The sequence below is a fragment of the Genypterus blacodes genome, unplaced genomic scaffold, assembly GCF_046128005.1.
Source record: "Genypterus blacodes isolate CSIRO-AG114 ecotype Tasmania unplaced genomic scaffold, CSIRO-AGI_Gbla_v1 ptg000070l_1, whole genome shotgun sequence".
Lineage (NCBI taxonomy): Eukaryota > Metazoa > Chordata > Actinopteri > Ophidiiformes > Ophidiidae > Genypterus > Genypterus blacodes.
Window position 1 is genome coordinate 2,060,945 of NW_027466880.1, and position 18,579 is coordinate 2,079,523.

Sequence of the window (18,579 nt, forward strand, 5' to 3'; positions counted from 1 at the left end):
AAACTACCTTTCCAATGCATCATGACAATGTTGGCAAATACAGTCAGAATGTCAGTCTGAGGACAACGAGCTGAACGTTGGCCTTTTTTAAAAACATTTCCATATGAAAAAAATGAAGTTCTGAGCGGAAATACAGACTATCAACTTCCGATCTGGGGTTATTAAAGGCTTCTGTGTTTTTAGACTGTATTCGAAATAAGCCGGACCAATCAGCAAGGCCTACCAATTTCACATCCTTTTAAGTTTTCGAAAAGGTGAGTAAAAGCAATTCTAGCTCCCACATCCCTGATAGCTCAGTGATAAAAGCTTATGCACAATCTTTCCTTCCCCAATAACACTCTGTTTAAATGAATCTCTCATCAACACATCAGCTCTTGAGGAATCTTGCAGTTATAGTTCAAGGCAACTGGACAACAAAACGGATCCAGTCTCTCCCTGTGCCCCTATACTTGGTCCAAAGATTACACGCCTTGTTGCGTCACCGGTGAGGAGCCGGAGGGCTTAGCTGGACTTAAGTTTTTGTTTCTGTGACTGCCTCCTCTGTTGCTGGTGTCACATGTCTAAATTTTGTATTTGTTGAACTCCCTTTTCTCTCTGTGGCACTTAATAAGCTACGAGCAGCTGATGACTCCTCTGTGAAAGCTGTAAGCTACTTTCAATCTTGCGTTGCCGACCCTAGAGTTGTGTTAACACTCCTTAAAGACTATACTGCACTCACTGCTTTAGGACATCACTGGTGTGTGTTGTGTATGTCACCTGGGTGGGGCCATAGCCTTCACCTTGATATAACTGCAGGACATCCAAAGACTTGTATGACACAGAAGTCCCCAAAACCCTTGTAATTAGAAGTTGAGAGTTTGTATCTAACATCTCGTATCGTCATCATCATCTCTGCAAGGGGACAAAAAATCAACTTCAGCCAAATGCCACAATACACAAGCCTTTGGTGGCCTGTGCACGTGTATGCCTGGAACATATCTGCATCCTCTCTAAGCTCAGATGTTCCAACCTGGTATGACCACTCAAAGAATGTGAGAATGACAGCATCAGTGTTCCTGTGCTTCAGTTACTTTTCCTTACTAAAGAAAAAGAAAAAGAAATCGATGAAATATTGGCCAAATCTTCAGCATTAAACAACTCTCTCAGCGTTCCTATTCATCTCAGAAGAACACAATAATGCTACGTCTATTAGTTATGGCAAAAGATCTGTCATGGCATAGGTTCAAACACAGAATTTTTCATTTTGACAAGTAGCTTACATGGGCTACTGTTAGTATGTACATGTAGCAGCATAGAACCACTGTAGCTGTGATTATCAGACTACATCATTACTATTCTTACATCTCACTCCAACATGGCCATGGATATGGATGAGGTGGAATGTGTAGTTTTCGTCATTTGTATTTCTACTTATCCTTGTGAAGGTGGATTCAGGAGTTTGTCAAAGTTTGAATCCTGGCCTTCAGCCTCATTATCACGGCATGCCTGTAATAGTTTTGTACAAATCCTAATGGCACATTTTGATTCTATTCGTCATACAGTTAGCAGTTAAGTTTTGGCACTTAAAATATAAATACAGTCTTTCTTTTTCAATAGAATTAAGCACAGTTATAACAGTAATACACCAGGATCCAGTGATAATTTGAGGTGAAACTTTGGTCTCCATATTACCAACTGGATTACAAAGAGCTGGTCTTCACATTCAAAACAAAAATGATTACAGAGAACTAATTGAAGGGAGGGAGAAAAAAAGAAAGAATAAATAATGAAATAAATAAATAAATATCTAAATAAAAGGGTTGATAAATAGCCTCACAGAATCCTCACAACATGACTTTGCAACATACTCGATTACCCTTTCAAAAGACAAGTCACATTTGATAATTGAGAAATTATAGAATCTGCACATTTGATGTGACGTTATAGCTTAATGCCACTATTTGAGGTTATCAATATCTGCATTAAAACATTTAAATAAACCCTATCTACAATGCTGAGAATGTCCAGGAAATATTTGGCCCCATACTTTTGGTAAAATGATACGGTCTTTCAGGGGTCAAAGTGCAATGTGACAAGTTTAAACCACGCGGCCCTCCTACATGTCTGGAATGATATGTAGAAGGTGAGATCAAAGATGATATGCTACTTTTTCATTTGCATGTGGACAGGAGGGAGCCGGAGCTCATTGTTTCCACGTGTGCTACTATTGGTGTCATTGCATTCATTGAACTCAAATTCTCTACAACAAACAATGCTAAAATTGGACGAAACTACTCCTAAAACATGATAAGACGTACAATTCCATAGGACTGTGTGCAAAATGCTCTGTAGGCATATAGTAACAAATAACGGTCTCCTCTACTAGCCTCAATAGTAGAATCAGGTGCTTGTGATGAGGTATGAATATTGGCCAGCGTCTTGGACGACCATGAACCTTCTTTCTGCCAACACTTTCTACACATAACTGTATTGATTAAGAGCGGCACGAATTAAGTCAACGACCACACGACTGTAGCCACTGTTGCCATGTTGCCAAATCAGGAGGGCTAGTAAATCATAGGAAATGGAATATTTGTGAATGAAAACTGAAAGAATTTCGTTTTTAAACAGAGCGAATTAAAGTATGGCAATGACTTATTCCACTGGAAACAGAGGTCTGCTCACAGAGTCACAGCTAAGCAAAAGAGTCCCAAGGTGTATATATGAATATATATATGTATATATATGTACTGTATATATATATACAGATATATATAAAACTCAAAAACAGCTTGAGCTTCACATCACATTTAATAAATAACACAGAATAAAATGGCAAATTCTCCGAGGAGATTTCTCATTTCCTTTTATATGCACAGATAGGTTTCATTAAGTTTCTAATTAGGTACCTGTACTGTATTAGTCAGCCTGACAGTCGAATGGATGGATGACAGTGAAGGGTCCAGTGTGCTAAGATGAGGATAAGCCTGTCCAAACAAGCTCTTCATCCTTAATTGTATCCCTTCATTTGTCTCTTTGCTGCCTTCATCTTCCCCCTTCGTCTCTTACAGAGGCAGGTCTGTGCTGTTGTGGCGAGTCTTTCTGGAAGTCCCATCATCCCTGGGCAGAGCTTTCTGCAGGTTGGACATGGCAGCGGTCTTCTTCGGGTCAATGATTGCGTAGCATTCACTGCGCCTGGGTGCCTGCTGTTGGCCACATTTTTTGGGTGGTAGGCGCTGGTGCTGTGGCTGCGGCTGGGCACCTCCGCTGCTCAGAGCCTGGCAGGGAGGCTCTCCCTCGAGGTCCACTTGGATGTAATTCAGCTGCCGCGACGGAGGGATGTGGCCGTGCTCACAGCCTCCGACCCCCGCCCTTGATCGCCTGCGGAAATCAAAGCTAAAGATACGGCCCCCTCTATCCGGCTGACAGGGCCGAGGATGCGGCGGGCACGCGTGTCGGAGCCGGGGAGGCTGGACGTGCTCTGTGTTGACATAGTTCTGCAGGGCGTCTCTATGGACACCCCGGCCGTCCTGGTGATAACCGTTAGGCGTTCCGGGACCTTCCGAGAACTCGTACTCGTCAAAGTCTTCCTCTTCTTCTTCATATTCCTCTTCATCTTGCTCATCGTCCCGTTGCAGAGCGCGGTACTCCCACACGGGGGGCAGAGAGGGCAGGTTCTCGTAGTTGAGTAGAGCTGTCCGACGATGACCTCCACCCATGCCCCTCTCGCACCCGTAGCCCTCCGGGGGGAGCGATGATGGGCCGTGGGCGTGAGGGTGCAGGAGGGAGTGGGAGTGACTGTCCCCGGTGCTGCTGCTGCTGCTTGAGCCCACAGATTGGGAAACACTGCTGGGACTCAGCCTTTGCTTTCGGGTACTTCTCAGGCCGTTGAAGTTTTCATATGTGAGTTCACTGCTCTGGCAACCCTCTTGATGCTCGTGGCCTGGATGCCGGTGTGTGTGGTGATGGAAATGATGAAAGGGGTGAGAGTTGCACATGTGCATGGAGGGCTCGTCTCCCTCTGTTTCTGATCCCGTTGCGCCCTCTACTGGCTGAAGGCTGTGAGGATTGTGCCCGTGCCTCTCCCTCTCTCTGTCCCTCTCTCTCTCCCTTTCCCTCTCCCTTTCCCTCTCCCTCTCCCTTTCCCTCTCTCGCTCCCTCTCCCTCTCACGCTCCCGCTCCCTCTCCAGTAGATGGCGCTGTGCTGGAGTGGGGCCCAACATGAATTTCACCTCCTGTGCAGACGGCTGTAGGAACACCTGAGGGTCTTGGTGTTCCTCGTGGGGACAGCACCGCATGTTGGGCTGCACGTTTACTTGGCCCCCAACAGGCATGGCTCCCCGTGCTGTTTCAGGGAACGCGCTGGGTCGCACCTCAGGCAGGGAGTGCACACAGTGACGCATAGAGAGATCCCCCTCCATACTAACAGTATTTACATAGGTGTGAGCCTGTGAAGGAGAATAAATAACAATGTCAGGGATCTTACACTTCTTTCCGTCACAACTTGGGGCAAAGTATGAACTGATGAACTTGTGTTGAAGTATGAACAAAGAAAAGTTTTCTCACCTGGTCTTCCAAACCCATGAGGCTGTGTCCATGATCATCGGCAATTGAGGGTTGGGAGGAATCACCTCTGATTGGATAACCAGGGTATCCATTGGGAAACCCCTGGACAGGAAATGCTGGCGCTGCAAGCACAAAAGTAACACAATATAAAGAGAGACAGACAAACAGGGATTTAATAACAATGTTCACGGCGGCTCACAGCGCTGATGTGCCGTTCCAAAGTCCCAATGAAAGCAATAAACTCCAACAAAAGAGCCTGTTGTTTTCCCAAAGTGACGGTTTAGGAGGCTCAGAATCAATGCTAATGTTAGGTTGCTGATGAGATGGATACTGTGCACATGTGGGGCTTTCATAACATCCCTGACATCCTTGGCAATGCACTCAACTGCAGAGTGATTTGAAGGCAGCATCGGTGTCACCAGCCTAATCAGCTGCAACTGTAACATACAGAAACTGTAACATACTGCTGTTACTGCTACATAGGAGTTCTACAATTAATCTGAAATGCAATCTATATTTAGCAGGACTCATACTACTCCTCTCGCTCTCTCTCTCTCTAGCTCCCTCCCTCCCTCTCTCTCTCCCTCTGTGTGTGTTTGTGACTCACTGTTGGGAGTCTGTGGTGTGCGAGACATTTCCATCTCTGGCGTGTGAGCACTGCGAGGCATCATCATTGACTCCTCCACCACGTTGATGCTGTTACATTGCATCAGCTCCTGGAGCAGATTGAAAATCTCCTCTGCCCGAGAACACTTGAATGCAAAGATTCCTTGTCAAAAGAATAAAAAAGGGCACATGTTAGTACATTAGTGGTACATTTGGTGCTGCTAAAACGTTTCAGGTGTAAAGGTTAAGATTTATACAGGTTAGTTACATCATTTAGAATGCACTGATAAGTCTCAATATAGATTAACAGTGAAGTAAAATTTTGTCTTCTGACAAAAATGCCTTCTGTCACTCAAGATCATTTCTTGTATGAGTTAGTAAAATAAATATAGAAGAGGTAAAGGTACATAAGTCCATTTACAGAGTACTTTCAAATGTTATTATTATAGCAGCACACATTACGTTACATTAGATTGGTTGGTAAATGGAACATGACGACGTGATTAACAACAGCCATCATAGTAACTGTAATCATCATAGTAATAGTGGATGTGTGAGTGAAGCACAGGGAGCAGAGAGGTTTCCTTACCCTGCCCGGTCTGACAGCGGCGACCACTCTCGAAAGAAAAAAGGTTGGAGTCGTAGCCGTAGCGTCGCAGGCAGAGATACGGCCACCGGATGGCATCTCTCTTGCGTGTGTGAAGGATGAGCTCGGTCTGGGTGAGCTCCATGACCCCAGAACCCAGCTCATTGCCCTCATCGTCCACATTGGTGACCTGGCAAAAGGGGAGTAAAGAGAACGGCCTGGAAGTATTAGCAGTGCACCGTATACTCCAATGTGTCGAGTTGACTTTAAAGTGATTCTATTTTGACATTAGCAACCTTAAATTTGGTAAGGTGGTTATCTCGGATGGGGTCTCTGTACAGACAGCTCCAGCAGCTCCCCATAGTTTCAGCAGGCCAGCTGAAACCTAGCATGGATGAAACAAAATGATTAACTCCGGTCAGTGATACTATGCTACAATGCTATTTTAATGACACACACACATATACAAACAAACAAATGTCTTACTCAGCCCAGGCCATCAGTGTAAAGGGATTCACGTCTCAATCCCAGGATCTTATACTGGGCATCTTCATCACAGGCCAGTTGCTTTGCTGGATTGACGTCTTCAAGAAAAGCAGGATTTTCTCCCCCCTGAAACAGTCACAGCAGAGGCAAAGCTATTCATTGAGTTCAAGAACATTCTCTGAAAAAGTTCTCTGTCAGCGTGCCTTAGATGTGTTATATCATACATATTGTATTGAATATGTTAAATTACAGATATCAATCTATCAAGTCTGTATGTTTATGTCACTGTCAGGCATGGGACACACACTCATTCACACACAATTGCTATGCTCCCCTGCATATCCGCCAACGCTCCAGCTCTGAATTAACTTGGAGTTTAAGAGGGTTTTAAAAAGCTATAATTCCATATATTTACTGGAATTCTGACCATTTCCCCTCTAAATGGAAGTCATTTGTTTTAGCTAACTAGGCTGTAAAGATGATCAAATAAATCTCATGTACAATACTAGAAATATTCCACGAGGCAAACATCTCAACAACACAACAACTGGCTATAGATGTATTACAATATTACTATATACAATAAAGTTATTACCGAGAACACACTGAAACTTAATATAGGCCAGCTGGGCATGGGAACCTTTACTAGTTTACACCTGAAGACCTTAGCTTTTAAATTTAAATTAATTATAAAAACACAAACCCTATTTATTCAGGCGTTTTTAAACACATATTTGATATCTTGGCAATATAAAAATACAAACATGTCGACCGTAAAATACTGCAAATGTATAACACGATCAAAACAAAACAACTACGACATCAACATGAAGTTATTACTGAGCTTCACAAAACAGAAAGTCAACACAGGCCAGCTGGACATATTTAGATAAGGAGACACCTGTGATGATGTCCAACAGATAAGACAACCTGACGCGTCTGTGCGCACTGGACTGCATGTAGCACTGAACACGCACCAGGTAGCAAATCTGTCATGTTTCGTGTCACATCTGCATCGCTTGGCTGTGATTTTCGGGCTGCTTGTCACCCTTGAAAAACAGGCTACACAAACAAGATTTCCAGCCCCACACACAGCCGCATAAGTGTGTTCTCCAACCCGGGCCTATACATCTTGACTTAAGATGTCAAAAGCATTCAGGATCTGCCTTGAATCAAAGCGAGCAGGCTAAGCGCTAGGCTACTACACAGTCATATACTTTCCATACATCCGCTGGTCCAGTCAATCAACGCGCTTTCTCTTCCGATCTGGTTGATCTACAAAAGGGGAGAAATCACAGCCCTTTTTTTTTTTTTTCCTCAATTAGCCCAGCCCGCCGCAGGAGCCTGAGAGCCGGGAGAGCCGAGTCTGCAGAGCGCACACAGTCTCCCAGCCGTGCCACAATGAAACACACACACACACACACCGACACTCAACGCGCACAACAACACGCTCCGATGGCCGTTTTTTTTCTCTTTTTTTTTTTCTAAATCTCACTGCTGCGAGGATACAATAGTGTGAACACATAGCAGGCAACGGGTAAGTGAACAACGACAGCGATGGGGGGGGGGGGGGGGGGGGGGGGGGAGGTTTTGCTACTCACATGTTTGGCACGGATTGTTATTAGCCCTAATGCGAAATAAGCATTAAGACTGCGATCAATTATCGGCGGCGGCTGCGGCTGCTGCATACGCCGGGATATGGCACTTGCGCGGTAGATAGGCAAATGAAAAATGCTGTGGGAGCAGGAAAATGTTGTTATTTTTTCCTCCTATTACGCCCCCCTACTGCAGCACGGGCCTCTCTCTGCCTGTATGACATTTCCCAGCAGCGGGGTGAGAGTTCACAGCCAGACAACGAGGCTGTGCACAGACAAGAAGGTAAGAAACGCTGGAGGACCCACGGAGCCAAGGTGCGCCCACGAAGGGAGAGGAGCTCCCGTGACCACCAGCAGCACCTCCCATTATCATCTAATATCATGTCTTACAGGAGGATCTACAGGAGCTGGACGTTTATTTATTATATGGTCTATAGATCATATAAGACCATTCCACTGTTTCACCTCAAGAATCCAAATTGATGTCTAATTTCATATTTTATTTGGCCCTATATGGATTGTGCGTGGTTGACAATATCGCTTGTTGTTGGTGTTTACTTCATTGGTTATTTATTATTGAGCATCAATTGTATTAAACCAGCGATGCTCATACAGAGGTACAAGTACCACATGAAGTTCCTGGAGCGCCCCCTAGTGGCACATCAGATTTCATTGTGCAGGGAATTACAGTCGACGTAGAAAAAGGGGAATTTTGAAAATAAGTCGGAACATATTGCAAAAATAGTTGAAACATTAGCAGGATAAAGTTGTTATAGTTGTAAACAATGTCAAAATCGTACAAGAACAAGGTTATATGTTTTTGAGAAAAAGGTCACCCTTAAAATATCCTATTTTCTTCTAATCCAGTGTAAAATATTTCCGTATTTTAGAAGCCCTTACAAAAATAATCACCTATTTGCTCTTCTTCCCACAATTTCCACTTAACATTTCAACTGACATGAAATATCAGTGTTCTTGCAACATTTTTTATTTTTTTATTAAATTTTTAGGAAATATTTCGACTTTTTTTCTCGAAAACTGCCCCTCTCTCCTTTTTCAGATACTGTATGTATTTGTGCGGGAGGATGATCGTCACAGTCTGCGTCGGGCGTAAATGGTGAATGTGAACGGAGTGAACTATCTTATCGTTGTATTATCTTTGCTATCTGATCGTCACGCGCCTCCTCGCCGTAACTATGTTGTGTAACCAATGACGAAAAATACTACACACAGCGAAATAATGTCCGTGTGTTCACTGTGATGTTGCCCTCCGGACTTTGTGGCGCTCTTAGCTAACATTTAACGACGTAAAATACAAATATAATTAGCTACAACTGCGCTCCACTCGAGTTTGTCCTGGTGACCAATCGTTTCCACACGAGCTGTTGTCAGGGTGTTTGTGTGTGTCCGTGGGTTGGGAGTGTCCTGACTGAACACGCTGATAAACTTCTTTTTGACAGTTTAGACAGCTTAACTCAGCCGGAGTCCCACTACTTAACACTGCCCGAGCTGCAAGCTAACGCGAGGTAAGATGGCGTTACATAAATGGTTGCGTAGTCACAACTTTATGAGTGAATTTAAACATATTCTTTGAAGTTAAGAGTTTTATATATGAACGCATCGAAGAATAGCGACAAGCTCGATAAAGTATTTTGCCGCAATGTCCTTAGTTGTGTTTGGAATTAATGAAAGTACCATGCTGTACATTTTCGTACATTTCAGGGTATGTTGACTTTATTTCTAAAATGAATGGATGGCGTCATTGTTGTGTGCATTGTTGAAATTCCAGCACCAAAAGCTGGTTGTCAACTTTGCTGATTATTGCAAAATCACAATCAGTTTTGACTTCTGGGTTTAACAATTTACAAAAACACGACATAAGGTAATTGATTGAGCTTCAGCAAACTCTCAAAACACATCACTACGGAGTCTATCATGTCCTAAAGGTACTTGAGTCAGAGCCACATAGCCAACCTGATTGAGGAACTTCTCTTGTAGCGGACATTGACAGTACAGTAAACAGCTATGAAGTGCTTTGCTTTTCTCTCAGTGCAACATGTGGTTGCCTATGCTTGGACTGACCACCCTCCCACACATTGGAGGTTTCTATGGGGGTTACATCACTCGCAAAGAAGTGAAAACCTGGTACCCGACCCTAGAGAAACCATCGTGGCGTCCACCAAACGCAGCATTTCCTATAGCGTGGACGTTTCTGTATACATCCATGGGGTGAGCCTCATCATGAGTGGAGCTACAGTCTCTGAACCATCTATTGTCACAGTTACTAGTCCTGTGTTTGCATTCTACTGTTCATGTTTGTCAAAATGAGCCTGTTTGCGTTTGCCGTGCAGGTATGGTTCCTACCTGGTGTGGAAAGAGCTCGGAGGTTTCACTGAGGATGCGTTGGTGCCAATGGGATTGTACGGGTTACAGCTCGCCCTGAACTGGGCCTGGACTCCCATCTTCTTTGGTGCACACAAACTGAAATGGGTATGTACCTATAGTATTCTTCAGAATGCGATAATGAGGGATGTAAAGAGTGCAATGGAGCAATTCTTATGCCCCTTAAACATAATTCTTCCCCCCCATTTTAGGCATTCATTGAGGTTGTGGCGCTGACTGGAACTGTCGGAGCCACCATGTTGTCTTGGTATGCCATCAGCCGCACTGCCACCCTGCTCATGGTGCCTTATCTGTCATGGCTCTGCCTCGCCACCTCCCTCAACTACCGCATATGGAGAGACAACCCTGACAAAACTGAATAGTTTGTCCTCTTAACTTAAGCAGCTAAGCAACCACAGCTAAGGAGGTGTAAATGAAGTTTGCAGGCGCTCTGAAATAACTTTCACATGTTATTCCCAATGAATACAGTCAGTACCTCAAGCATTATTTTATTGATTCATTGCCTTTGATTCTATTGTAGAATACTTGATTATATCTCCACAAACAATTACATCTTCTGAGTGGAGGTGAATTTATCAACTTGTGAATTTTAAAGAAATTTCGTGGTGCTTTGTTATTTGTATAAATGCATTCATTTCTTTTTTCATAAATAAAGACTGTTTGTGTAGTCATGACTGCCATATGATGAAAAATATTCTAATAAAGTCTTAAAATTAAATGGAACTCTTGGCTCATTTACAGGTTTCATCTGAGTGACGTGAATGAGGAGCATTTGATCTTGCTTTCTTCAGCATTTACACTTTCAACAGACATTCGAGTCTGCGTTTAACCACAGGGCATAATGTAGTTAATGTTAATAGTATTAGTAATCTAGATAAACACTTTCTCAAAGTTAGGGATGTCTTAAGTCCTGTTTATTATTTCTACTCGTGAAAGTGATTTCTTCTTTTATCTCCATCCCTTCATCAATACATACAAAGACCAAGTAAAAATAGACAATTAAAAAAAGGTGATATTATTAAACTTTATTTCTATACACAGAATGAGAACAAAAATTGCAGGAATAAAATTTATTTCTCAGGAGTCTTCTCTGGACCGTCTTCTGGTGATTTAGCGAATCGAACCATTAACGATTTCCACAAACCCTTCTTTTCTTCATCCATCTGCTGCATGTTCCCTGTCAAAATAAAGTAACATTTAGGGTATTTTGAGTTAATGTTTAGGAAAGTAGTTGAGAATATGTGATGAACGTGATGCTGTGGGATCCATACCTGACAGGAGCACTCTGCATTCTTCCGCCGTAACTCCAGTAAAACTTGTGTCTCTTATACGAGGGAACTGAACAAATGAGATATTTGCAGTAAATATTTAACATTTAAGACTTAATTCATTTGATTGAGTTTCATAAAGGAGTACACAATCAGATTAACCTTCACTCAATTATTTATCCTTATCACGTTGCAGTTAATGCCACCAAGACCAAGATGAGAATATTGTAATATTCAAAGAAAACTTTCTATTTTGCATTTAGTGAAAAAAGTCATACTATAAGTGAATTCTATTAAGTTTATTTAGAGGAATATTTCAAAATGACTTCCTGACACACTAATACACTGTGCTTACTCGTTGTCTGTACACATTGCCATTGATGCGGGCCAAACTTTCATACACCTGGTCACACTTCTCTGGATCTGAAATCTGATGAGAAAAAAATTCAAGAGTGTCAATAAGATTTGAATCCTGAATTAAACTAAGCACATGTAAATAACAAACAAGTACAATCTTTGTGGCGATTCATTAGCTCGAGCCAACATCGCTCTCAATCTCCGGTGCTTTGCATTGTGGCTGATGATGTCATTAACAACTGTGACATGCTAGGGTGGTTCCATTCAGGTCTCCCACTATTATCATTTGGAAATGCAAATTTTAAAAAAGTGAAAAATGTAAATGAGATGAAACGCACCCCATGCAAATGCTTGATCAAGTTTGGAGGCCATTGGAGGAACCTGGCGCTCTCATTCATGATGTCAACTGTGACATGGTTCATGAGCTCACCCCCCACAATGACACCATGAATGACATCACCACCACGGAACACCCACATATGCATAGGGGCTTTTCATTGCTGTTGCATTTTACATAAATATTTGATTAGCAGTTTTATTTGCATGACCAAAAAGTTGACACGAATGAAACCTTCCACCCCCAATAATGACATCCAAAGATTTCTGTGACTGAATATAGTCATAACCATAACAACCTCCTATAATGACATCATGAATGCAGCAAGAAACCGTTCAAGTTCCAAAAACGATGTGCATGACACGGAAGAACAAGCAACCGTCTCTTTCGGAAAGACGCCCCAAAATGACAGGGGTCAGGGGGGTCAAGGTCAGAGGTCAAGAGAAAGCGAGTTGCCATCTAAGTTCCTCAGCCTGTGTTCGCTCAACAGAACGTTTCCTTAGAAGGTGAAGAAGAGGAAACCTTTGCTCTAGTAGTTGACTTAATTTAGCGCCACACCAAATGATTTACGGCCAAAAAATTTAAGAAGATTTATTGGATTATCTTTAGCACATCGTTAGCATTAGCCTCGAGTCGGAGGACGCGGTGTCATGGCACCCGGGCGACATTACCTGTGTGTTTTCGCCCTCACGGAAGGCGGACGCCACTCTCTGGCGCAAGAACGTGCCTAAATCCCGTGCTTTCTTCGATTCATCCCGGGGCCACTCTTCACACAGCTTCAAGAACCGACGGTATCGAGTCGCAGACATGTTTGGCTCGCGGAACCGTGAAGACGCGCGAGGTTTGGGCTTTATTGCTTTCCGTACTTGTGTTACACCCACAGTCTTCCCCGTCGACGCTCCCTCTCACGGTTAGCTGCTTTAGAGCTCTAGCACCATCCACGCGTTTACACGATGAGTGGGGCCAACGGTAAAAAGGCTTCTGCGGGGCCCTCCGGTGTCGTTGAATGGATCAGTACAGCGTGTCGGTTTGCCACGGACAGGAACGATTTCAGAAGGTGGGCAAAGCTAAATAACATACCGATCATTGTTTTTATTAACCTTGCAGTCATCCATAACTTAGCTTTTGTACCAAGCTAACGTTAGCATCTGACGTTAGCTTTCGGCTCGTCCTCTTACGGGATTTATTTCACTTTTTACCTGCATATTCTTGGTTTTTGCACAACTAGAGACGTTCAGATACTAAACATTATATTAAGAGGAAGAAGAATGTGTAATATTTGGTCTAAAATGTGTGAATAAAGGCGAATTGTAAGCGACGACTCCGAAGCCAAAACCCCGGCCCCGTGTCAGATTTGTCCTTGGCTCGTCTCCCTGGTTTATAAAGTAACTTCACTTAAACGCCCTTTGCTCGATCAACCCCCATTTCCACCATCTTAAACGTAGCTATCTACTGCTTGTTGTGGGGTTTTAATCACATTTCAATGCGGTATATAACAGAATTTTAACCTCTAACATTGTTTTATTTGACAGGAACCTTCTGGTGAACTTGGGTTTGTTTGCAGCTGGAGTTTGGGTCGCCCGGAACCTTTCTGACTTTGACCTGATGTCACCTCAACCCATCACATAAGCGAATTGGTCCCGAATGCAAGATCAACCTGGGTGATGCTGAGGTAAGGAGATGTTCCTCAATGCAACCAGACGATGGCGCTGTGTTTTGATTGCACATTGTTAAGAGCCATCCAACTTAACTACTACTATTACTTATTTATTACTTAGTGTTTGAGGCGGCACTTGCTCTAATATAATGTTCAATTTTGTGATTATTCATTTTGTTTGTTTGTGTTTATTGACTCGTTTACCTTTTTTAAATAAGTAACTATCTCTAATTCTCAGTATTCTCTCTCTAGGCGTCTTGGACCAACACTGAAGAAACACAGGACATAATCGAAAATCTTGAATCCAATTATTTACATTGAGTCTGTATCTCTGTTCTTGTTGTGTTTAGACTCTTTAATTTTTATATTTAAACTCTCGCGTGCTGCTTTGTAAACAGCTGGAGGCATTATCATTGTAGTGATTAGAAATTAGTTCAGTTCTTGGGGGGGCGGTGTTTTATTTTGAAAAGCTACATCTTGTGCCATGTGAGCAGCTATGTCGGCTCAGGATCTCTTTGTTGCTGCGGCTCGTAAATGCCTGTCAGGTCGAAGGAAATCGCTGTCCGTCCCTCCTAGTCTGGACTTGGCCGCTCAGGTCTTGGCCGTCGATTCAGGCGTCAAACCCGCTCTGCTCTACGACACCAACGGCGCCACCGCAGAGCAAGTGCAGCGGTATTTGAACGCGTTGCAGTCGGCCCAGCTCGTGTCCCCGTCTCTGCTTACGCTGGACGTCTGCGGTCACGCCCTCATTGTTAATCCCCTCGCGGTTATGTCAAACCTAGAGGAGCTGCTTCGAGGCGGCAGCGTGGCCGTGATTGACGTGTGTCACTCACTGGAAAAGCCTGCGATCACTGACCCGCTGAGAGGAGAGCTGAAGATCATGGCACAAGATCTCCTGGTTAGTCTGAGAGAGTATCCACAGGCAGAGAAACCTCTTAATGTTAGCGATAAATGTGAGAAGTGGAACCTGTGCACGCTCTTCGGTCTTCTATTGGGTTACCCTGTCACTTACTGGTTTGATCAGAACAACAGCTCTGAAAACTGTCTGGCGATGACCCCCCTGATGGTGACTACGGCTTCAGCAACATGGTCAGCAGGCCGCAGGTGCTGTCTTTACTCCTTCAGCATCCCCGCGGTTCTGCATAAAGACACTGAGTCCAACATGGAGCAGTGGAACCTGCGTCTCCAGGAGAAATTTCAGCATCAGACTGTCCTCAAGGATCTTAACGTTTGTCAGTCGATGGTCACATTGCCGGCAGTCAATCTGTGACGCGAGCGTATGTTTGTCTTTGAAATACATATTTGTTTTGTGGGTTTACTTTTCGCTCCATTAAAATTGAGTGAAACAAGAATTTGTGACGACTGCATTTATTCTGAAGAGACGACCCTCACATCTGTATAGGCCCCAAGAGACATTCATAGACATTTAGAAGTGGATTCAGATTAGAATTTGTTTTAAATACGGAGCTAGATTATAAAAGGCAAATTAAGAAATGTTCAGCTCTGCTTCATCATGATTCTGCTAACTACAAAATACTGCTTCACCCATTTCAACCAACTCAGCAAGATTCCTCTTTTTTTCAAAATCTAATTTGATGGATCACATTGCTGTTGTGAAATGCCAAAATATGCATCAACATTACTTGGAGAAAGTGACACTTAGAGTAAATACATATAAAAGGGTGCCAGTGTTTTTCATCTTTTAAAACAAACTATAAGAGTAAATAACATGTTGACAGTTTGGTAGTAGAACATGATTTGTGCATGTCAATGTTGCTTGCATACAAAGTCAAACAACATTTAAAAAAAATCAATTTATTTTCAACATGAATAGATATCCATCCTAGCACCAGAATATAAAAAAAAAACTGCTGTGAAATCACAACCTAACAACAAGTATCAAATTTGGCATCGCCTTGATATCTTCAACACTTCATTACATTCTCTAGTGTATATCACATTGCACATTCTTCATACTGATCTAATGTAGCAGTGAGCAGCGATTCCAACAGACCCTGTATGTCATCAGTGTCTGTACAGTTACTTCACCTTTAAACAAAGAAATGCCAAAAAAAAACTGATCCTGGAGTTGATTGCATTGTTGCCTGATTGAATCTGAGGTAGTTTTGATTCTATTGAGCGTGTGAACTTCAGAGGGGCTGGAGGACTGAAAGTACCTCACCACAGCGGCCGTTTACTTTCAGCTCGGCCAGGTGATCTGCTCTCGTAGGCCCGATGTTCAAGACGGCGACCGGGAGTTTCTGGTCGCTTGCTGCCAGTAAAAATCTGTACCCTGAATACACCTGGAGAATAACAGAGAGGTACAAGGGATTTAAAGCAGAGATCAATAACCTAGAGGTGGTATGAAGCTTCTTCATACGTACGAAGGAAGCCTACCTGTAATGAAGACCCAACGACGAGCACTGCATCCGACTCTGCCAGTCTGTCGTGCACAAACGTCACTGTGGCTCTATTCACCGAATCACCAAAAAAAGTAACCTCGGGTTTCAGTATCCCGCCGCAGTCCTGACAGGAAGGCACTCTGAAGTGGAGGACCTTCTCGTCTTCCAGGAAGACATCCCCGTCCGGCGCCACAGCACCCGCTTGCAATCGCCAATCAGGGTTTAGAGCTGAAAATCGTCTCTGCAGTTCCTCCCTTGGCGAGACGACGCCACAGCCAAGACACAGCACCCTAAGGACACATGCAGTTTATGAACACCCGCATTTAATGTCTGTCTAGTCCAGTGTTGTATTCTGTGTTCTCCTTGCTTCCTTTCATTCTCACCTGTGTGTACAGCCGTGGAGCTCCGTCAGTCTTTTCTGCCCCACCTTAGAATGAAGTGCATCCACATTCTGTGTGACGAGCCAGTGCAGCTTCCCCTTCTCCTCCCACCGCTGCAGGACCTCGTGTGCAGAGTTCGGTTTATGGGAAGAGAACTGCGGCCACCCGGCAAAGTTTCTGGCCCAGTAGCGTTGACGGGACTTGGCACTGCGGAGAAATTCTGCATGCTGCATGGGGCGTCTGTCAGTGCGGGCGTACAGCCCGACGCCCTCTGAGCGATAATCAGGGATCCCCGACTCTGTAGACAGACCAGCACCAGTGATGACGAAGAGACGTGCGGCTCGGGACACGAAGGCCTGCAGCTGCTCCAGAGAGTGGTCCTCAATGGAGCTGCAGGCAGGGACGAAGTTCAACATCCCTGCAGGGACCGAGGCTGGCCTTCCTCCAGGGGCTCTGAATGCAAGAGCCCTCCATGACAGTCTCATCTACATCACAACACAACACACATTAGGGCTGCAATTAATGATCACTTTGACACACACACACACACACACACACACGTTCCTCATCATCACCTACATAGAAAACTTTTGTCTCTCTCTCCCCTGGAGAAGGCTGTGCAGAGCGGCATGGCTGAGAGCCAACACAGGCGGAGGAAGATAGATGCCAACTGGCTCATGACCCTGACCTTAGTTAATGGTAACTGTGAAACCCTCCTGTCACATCTTCCCTCTGATATTTCACCCTTTAAACCCCTCTGCCCCGCCCCTAAACACAGTGTTGTTGGCAGGTTTGAAGGCCATTGGAGGAGGTGCTTGTTGTGCTGACCTACATACAGTATATATTGTGCATACATACAAGTTGTGCTCGTCAATGATGTCATTACCAACTGTGACAGTCATGAGTCCATTCATGTCAACCACTTCCATCATTTATTACTGCAACAAATAAATAAATATGTAGATGAAATGAACAGCACCCACATGAACACACACAAACACGCTCTCCAATTTTGAAGTATGATATATTGTGTTACTGCTGATGGACTAACTGTTGAATTGTTTCAGTAAGTTATAAAGACACGCATTTCGTAACACACTTAATACACAAACCGGGGTTAATTAATAGTTGCACATGGCTACACAATGTGACACAGCTGCAAACTTAAATAAAATACTAAATCAGCAAGTCTTGTAGCAACTACACTTACAAACCCTTTGCTTTTAAGCTGGCAACTCGCAGCTGGCTAGCATTACTCGTGCAATGTTTCGCCGGTAAGTTGAGTAAATCATTAAATGTACCTTATAAGTGGGTAGCAGCTGCAGGTCAGGTTGGAGGTGACTGTTATTACATCTAGCCCGGTCAGTGTGGAGTCGTTAAATAACCTGCTGATAAACACGAGAACAACCGGGAGAGGACACCGGAAATACCCATTTTGATGTAACACTAGACAGTTCCTGTTGAGTCTGGGCAAAATATAGGGTTGAACATTTGTATTACATTATGAAAGTCTGACAGTAACAAGTAAATATATACAGTAAATGTATGTTTTTAATGTAATTCTTTTTAATTACATACTTCGGACTACTCTCCCTGGTGTTCTGTCACCTACGGTGCACCGTGATCCAGGAAGAAGTGCTTTAATATGGTTGACATGACAACGCAGCTCTAATTGAACAACAATTAACCTTATATAAAGAGAATATAACTAATATATAGCATTAAACTAAAAACCGCTTACATTCCATCCAATCATTGCTTGGCACCATACATACATGTACCAAGCACAAGAGATACAAAAAAAACCTTTACATTTGATAACATTTAATAAATAAATGCTGTGTAACTTGCTATAAAATAAAAGTTTCAAGCGTAAATGTACCTTGAAGTTTGACCTAAATGTGGCATTAGAGGCCAGGAGGAGAGTCCAACATTACTGACTATTAAAATAATGACT

The 18,579-nt window shown here is 43.5% G+C and overlaps 6 protein-coding genes across 7 annotated transcripts; 3 read left to right on the top strand and 3 right to left on the bottom strand.

Annotated features, from left to right (window-relative positions):
• Positions 1–2,813: 2,813 nt before the first annotated feature.
• frs3 (fibroblast growth factor receptor substrate 3) lies at positions 2,814–6,223 on the bottom strand. Its single transcript, XM_076156781.1, has 6 exons — positions 6,034–6,223; positions 5,741–5,927; positions 5,153–5,314; positions 4,546–4,667; positions 4,151–4,427; positions 2,814–4,081 (listed from the first exon to the last, which is right to left on the bottom strand). Exons 1-6 carry the CDS (start codon positions 6,127–6,129, stop codon positions 3,045–3,047), a joined length of 1,881 nt encoding a protein of 626 aa, XP_076012896.1. The 5' UTR covers positions 6,130–6,223; the 3' UTR covers positions 2,814–3,044.
• Positions 6,224–8,992: 2,769 nt separating this feature from the next.
• Positions 8,993–10,893, top strand: tspo (translocator protein). 2 transcript variants are annotated; one of them, XM_076156518.1, is made up of 4 exons: positions 8,993–9,344; positions 9,869–10,047; positions 10,170–10,308; positions 10,413–10,893. In XM_076156518.1, the coding sequence occupies exons 2-4, from the start codon at positions 9,875–9,877 to the stop codon at positions 10,581–10,583; spliced, it is 483 nt and encodes a 160-aa protein (XP_076012633.1). In that variant the 5' UTR covers positions 8,993–9,344; positions 9,869–9,874; the 3' UTR covers positions 10,584–10,893. The 2 variants fall into 2 exon arrangements, with proteins under 2 accessions (XP_076012633.1, XP_076012631.1); XM_076156516.1 differs by having other exon boundaries at positions 8,994–9,344; positions 9,872–10,047.
• A 338-nt stretch (positions 10,894–11,231) lies between these two features.
• On the bottom strand, positions 11,232–13,054 carry uqcc2 (ubiquinol-cytochrome c reductase complex assembly factor 2). The gene is made up of 4 exons (XM_076156519.1): positions 12,855–13,054; positions 11,845–11,919; positions 11,493–11,559; positions 11,232–11,398 (listed from the first exon to the last, which is right to left on the bottom strand). The coding sequence occupies exons 1-4, from the start codon at positions 12,990–12,992 to the stop codon at positions 11,292–11,294; spliced, it is 387 nt and encodes a 128-aa protein (XP_076012634.1). The 5' UTR covers positions 12,993–13,054; the 3' UTR covers positions 11,232–11,291.
• A 5-nt stretch (positions 13,055–13,059) lies between these two features.
• tomm6 (translocase of outer mitochondrial membrane 6 homolog (yeast)) lies at positions 13,060–13,839 on the top strand. The gene is made up of 2 exons (XM_076156520.1): positions 13,060–13,240; positions 13,716–13,839. The coding sequence occupies exons 1-2, from the start codon at positions 13,137–13,139 to the stop codon at positions 13,810–13,812; spliced, it is 201 nt and encodes a 66-aa protein (XP_076012635.1). The 5' UTR covers positions 13,060–13,136; the 3' UTR covers positions 13,813–13,839.
• Positions 13,840–14,092: 253 nt separating this feature from the next.
• On the top strand, positions 14,093–15,192 carry cunh1orf74 (chromosome unknown C1orf74 homolog). Its single transcript, XM_076156515.1, has one exon. It carries the CDS (start codon positions 14,337–14,339, stop codon positions 15,108–15,110), a length of 774 nt encoding a protein of 257 aa, XP_076012630.1. The 5' UTR covers positions 14,093–14,336; the 3' UTR covers positions 15,111–15,192.
• A 78-nt stretch (positions 15,193–15,270) lies between these two features.
• On the bottom strand, positions 15,271–18,055 carry sirt4 (sirtuin 4). Its single transcript, XM_076156514.1, has 4 exons — positions 17,924–18,055; positions 16,626–17,107; positions 16,238–16,532; positions 15,271–16,143 (listed from the first exon to the last, which is right to left on the bottom strand). The coding sequence occupies exons 2-4, from the start codon at positions 17,105–17,107 to the stop codon at positions 15,991–15,993; spliced, it is 930 nt and encodes a 309-aa protein (XP_076012629.1). The 5' UTR covers positions 17,924–18,055; the 3' UTR covers positions 15,271–15,990.
• Between the last annotated feature and the right edge of the window lie 524 nt (positions 18,056–18,579).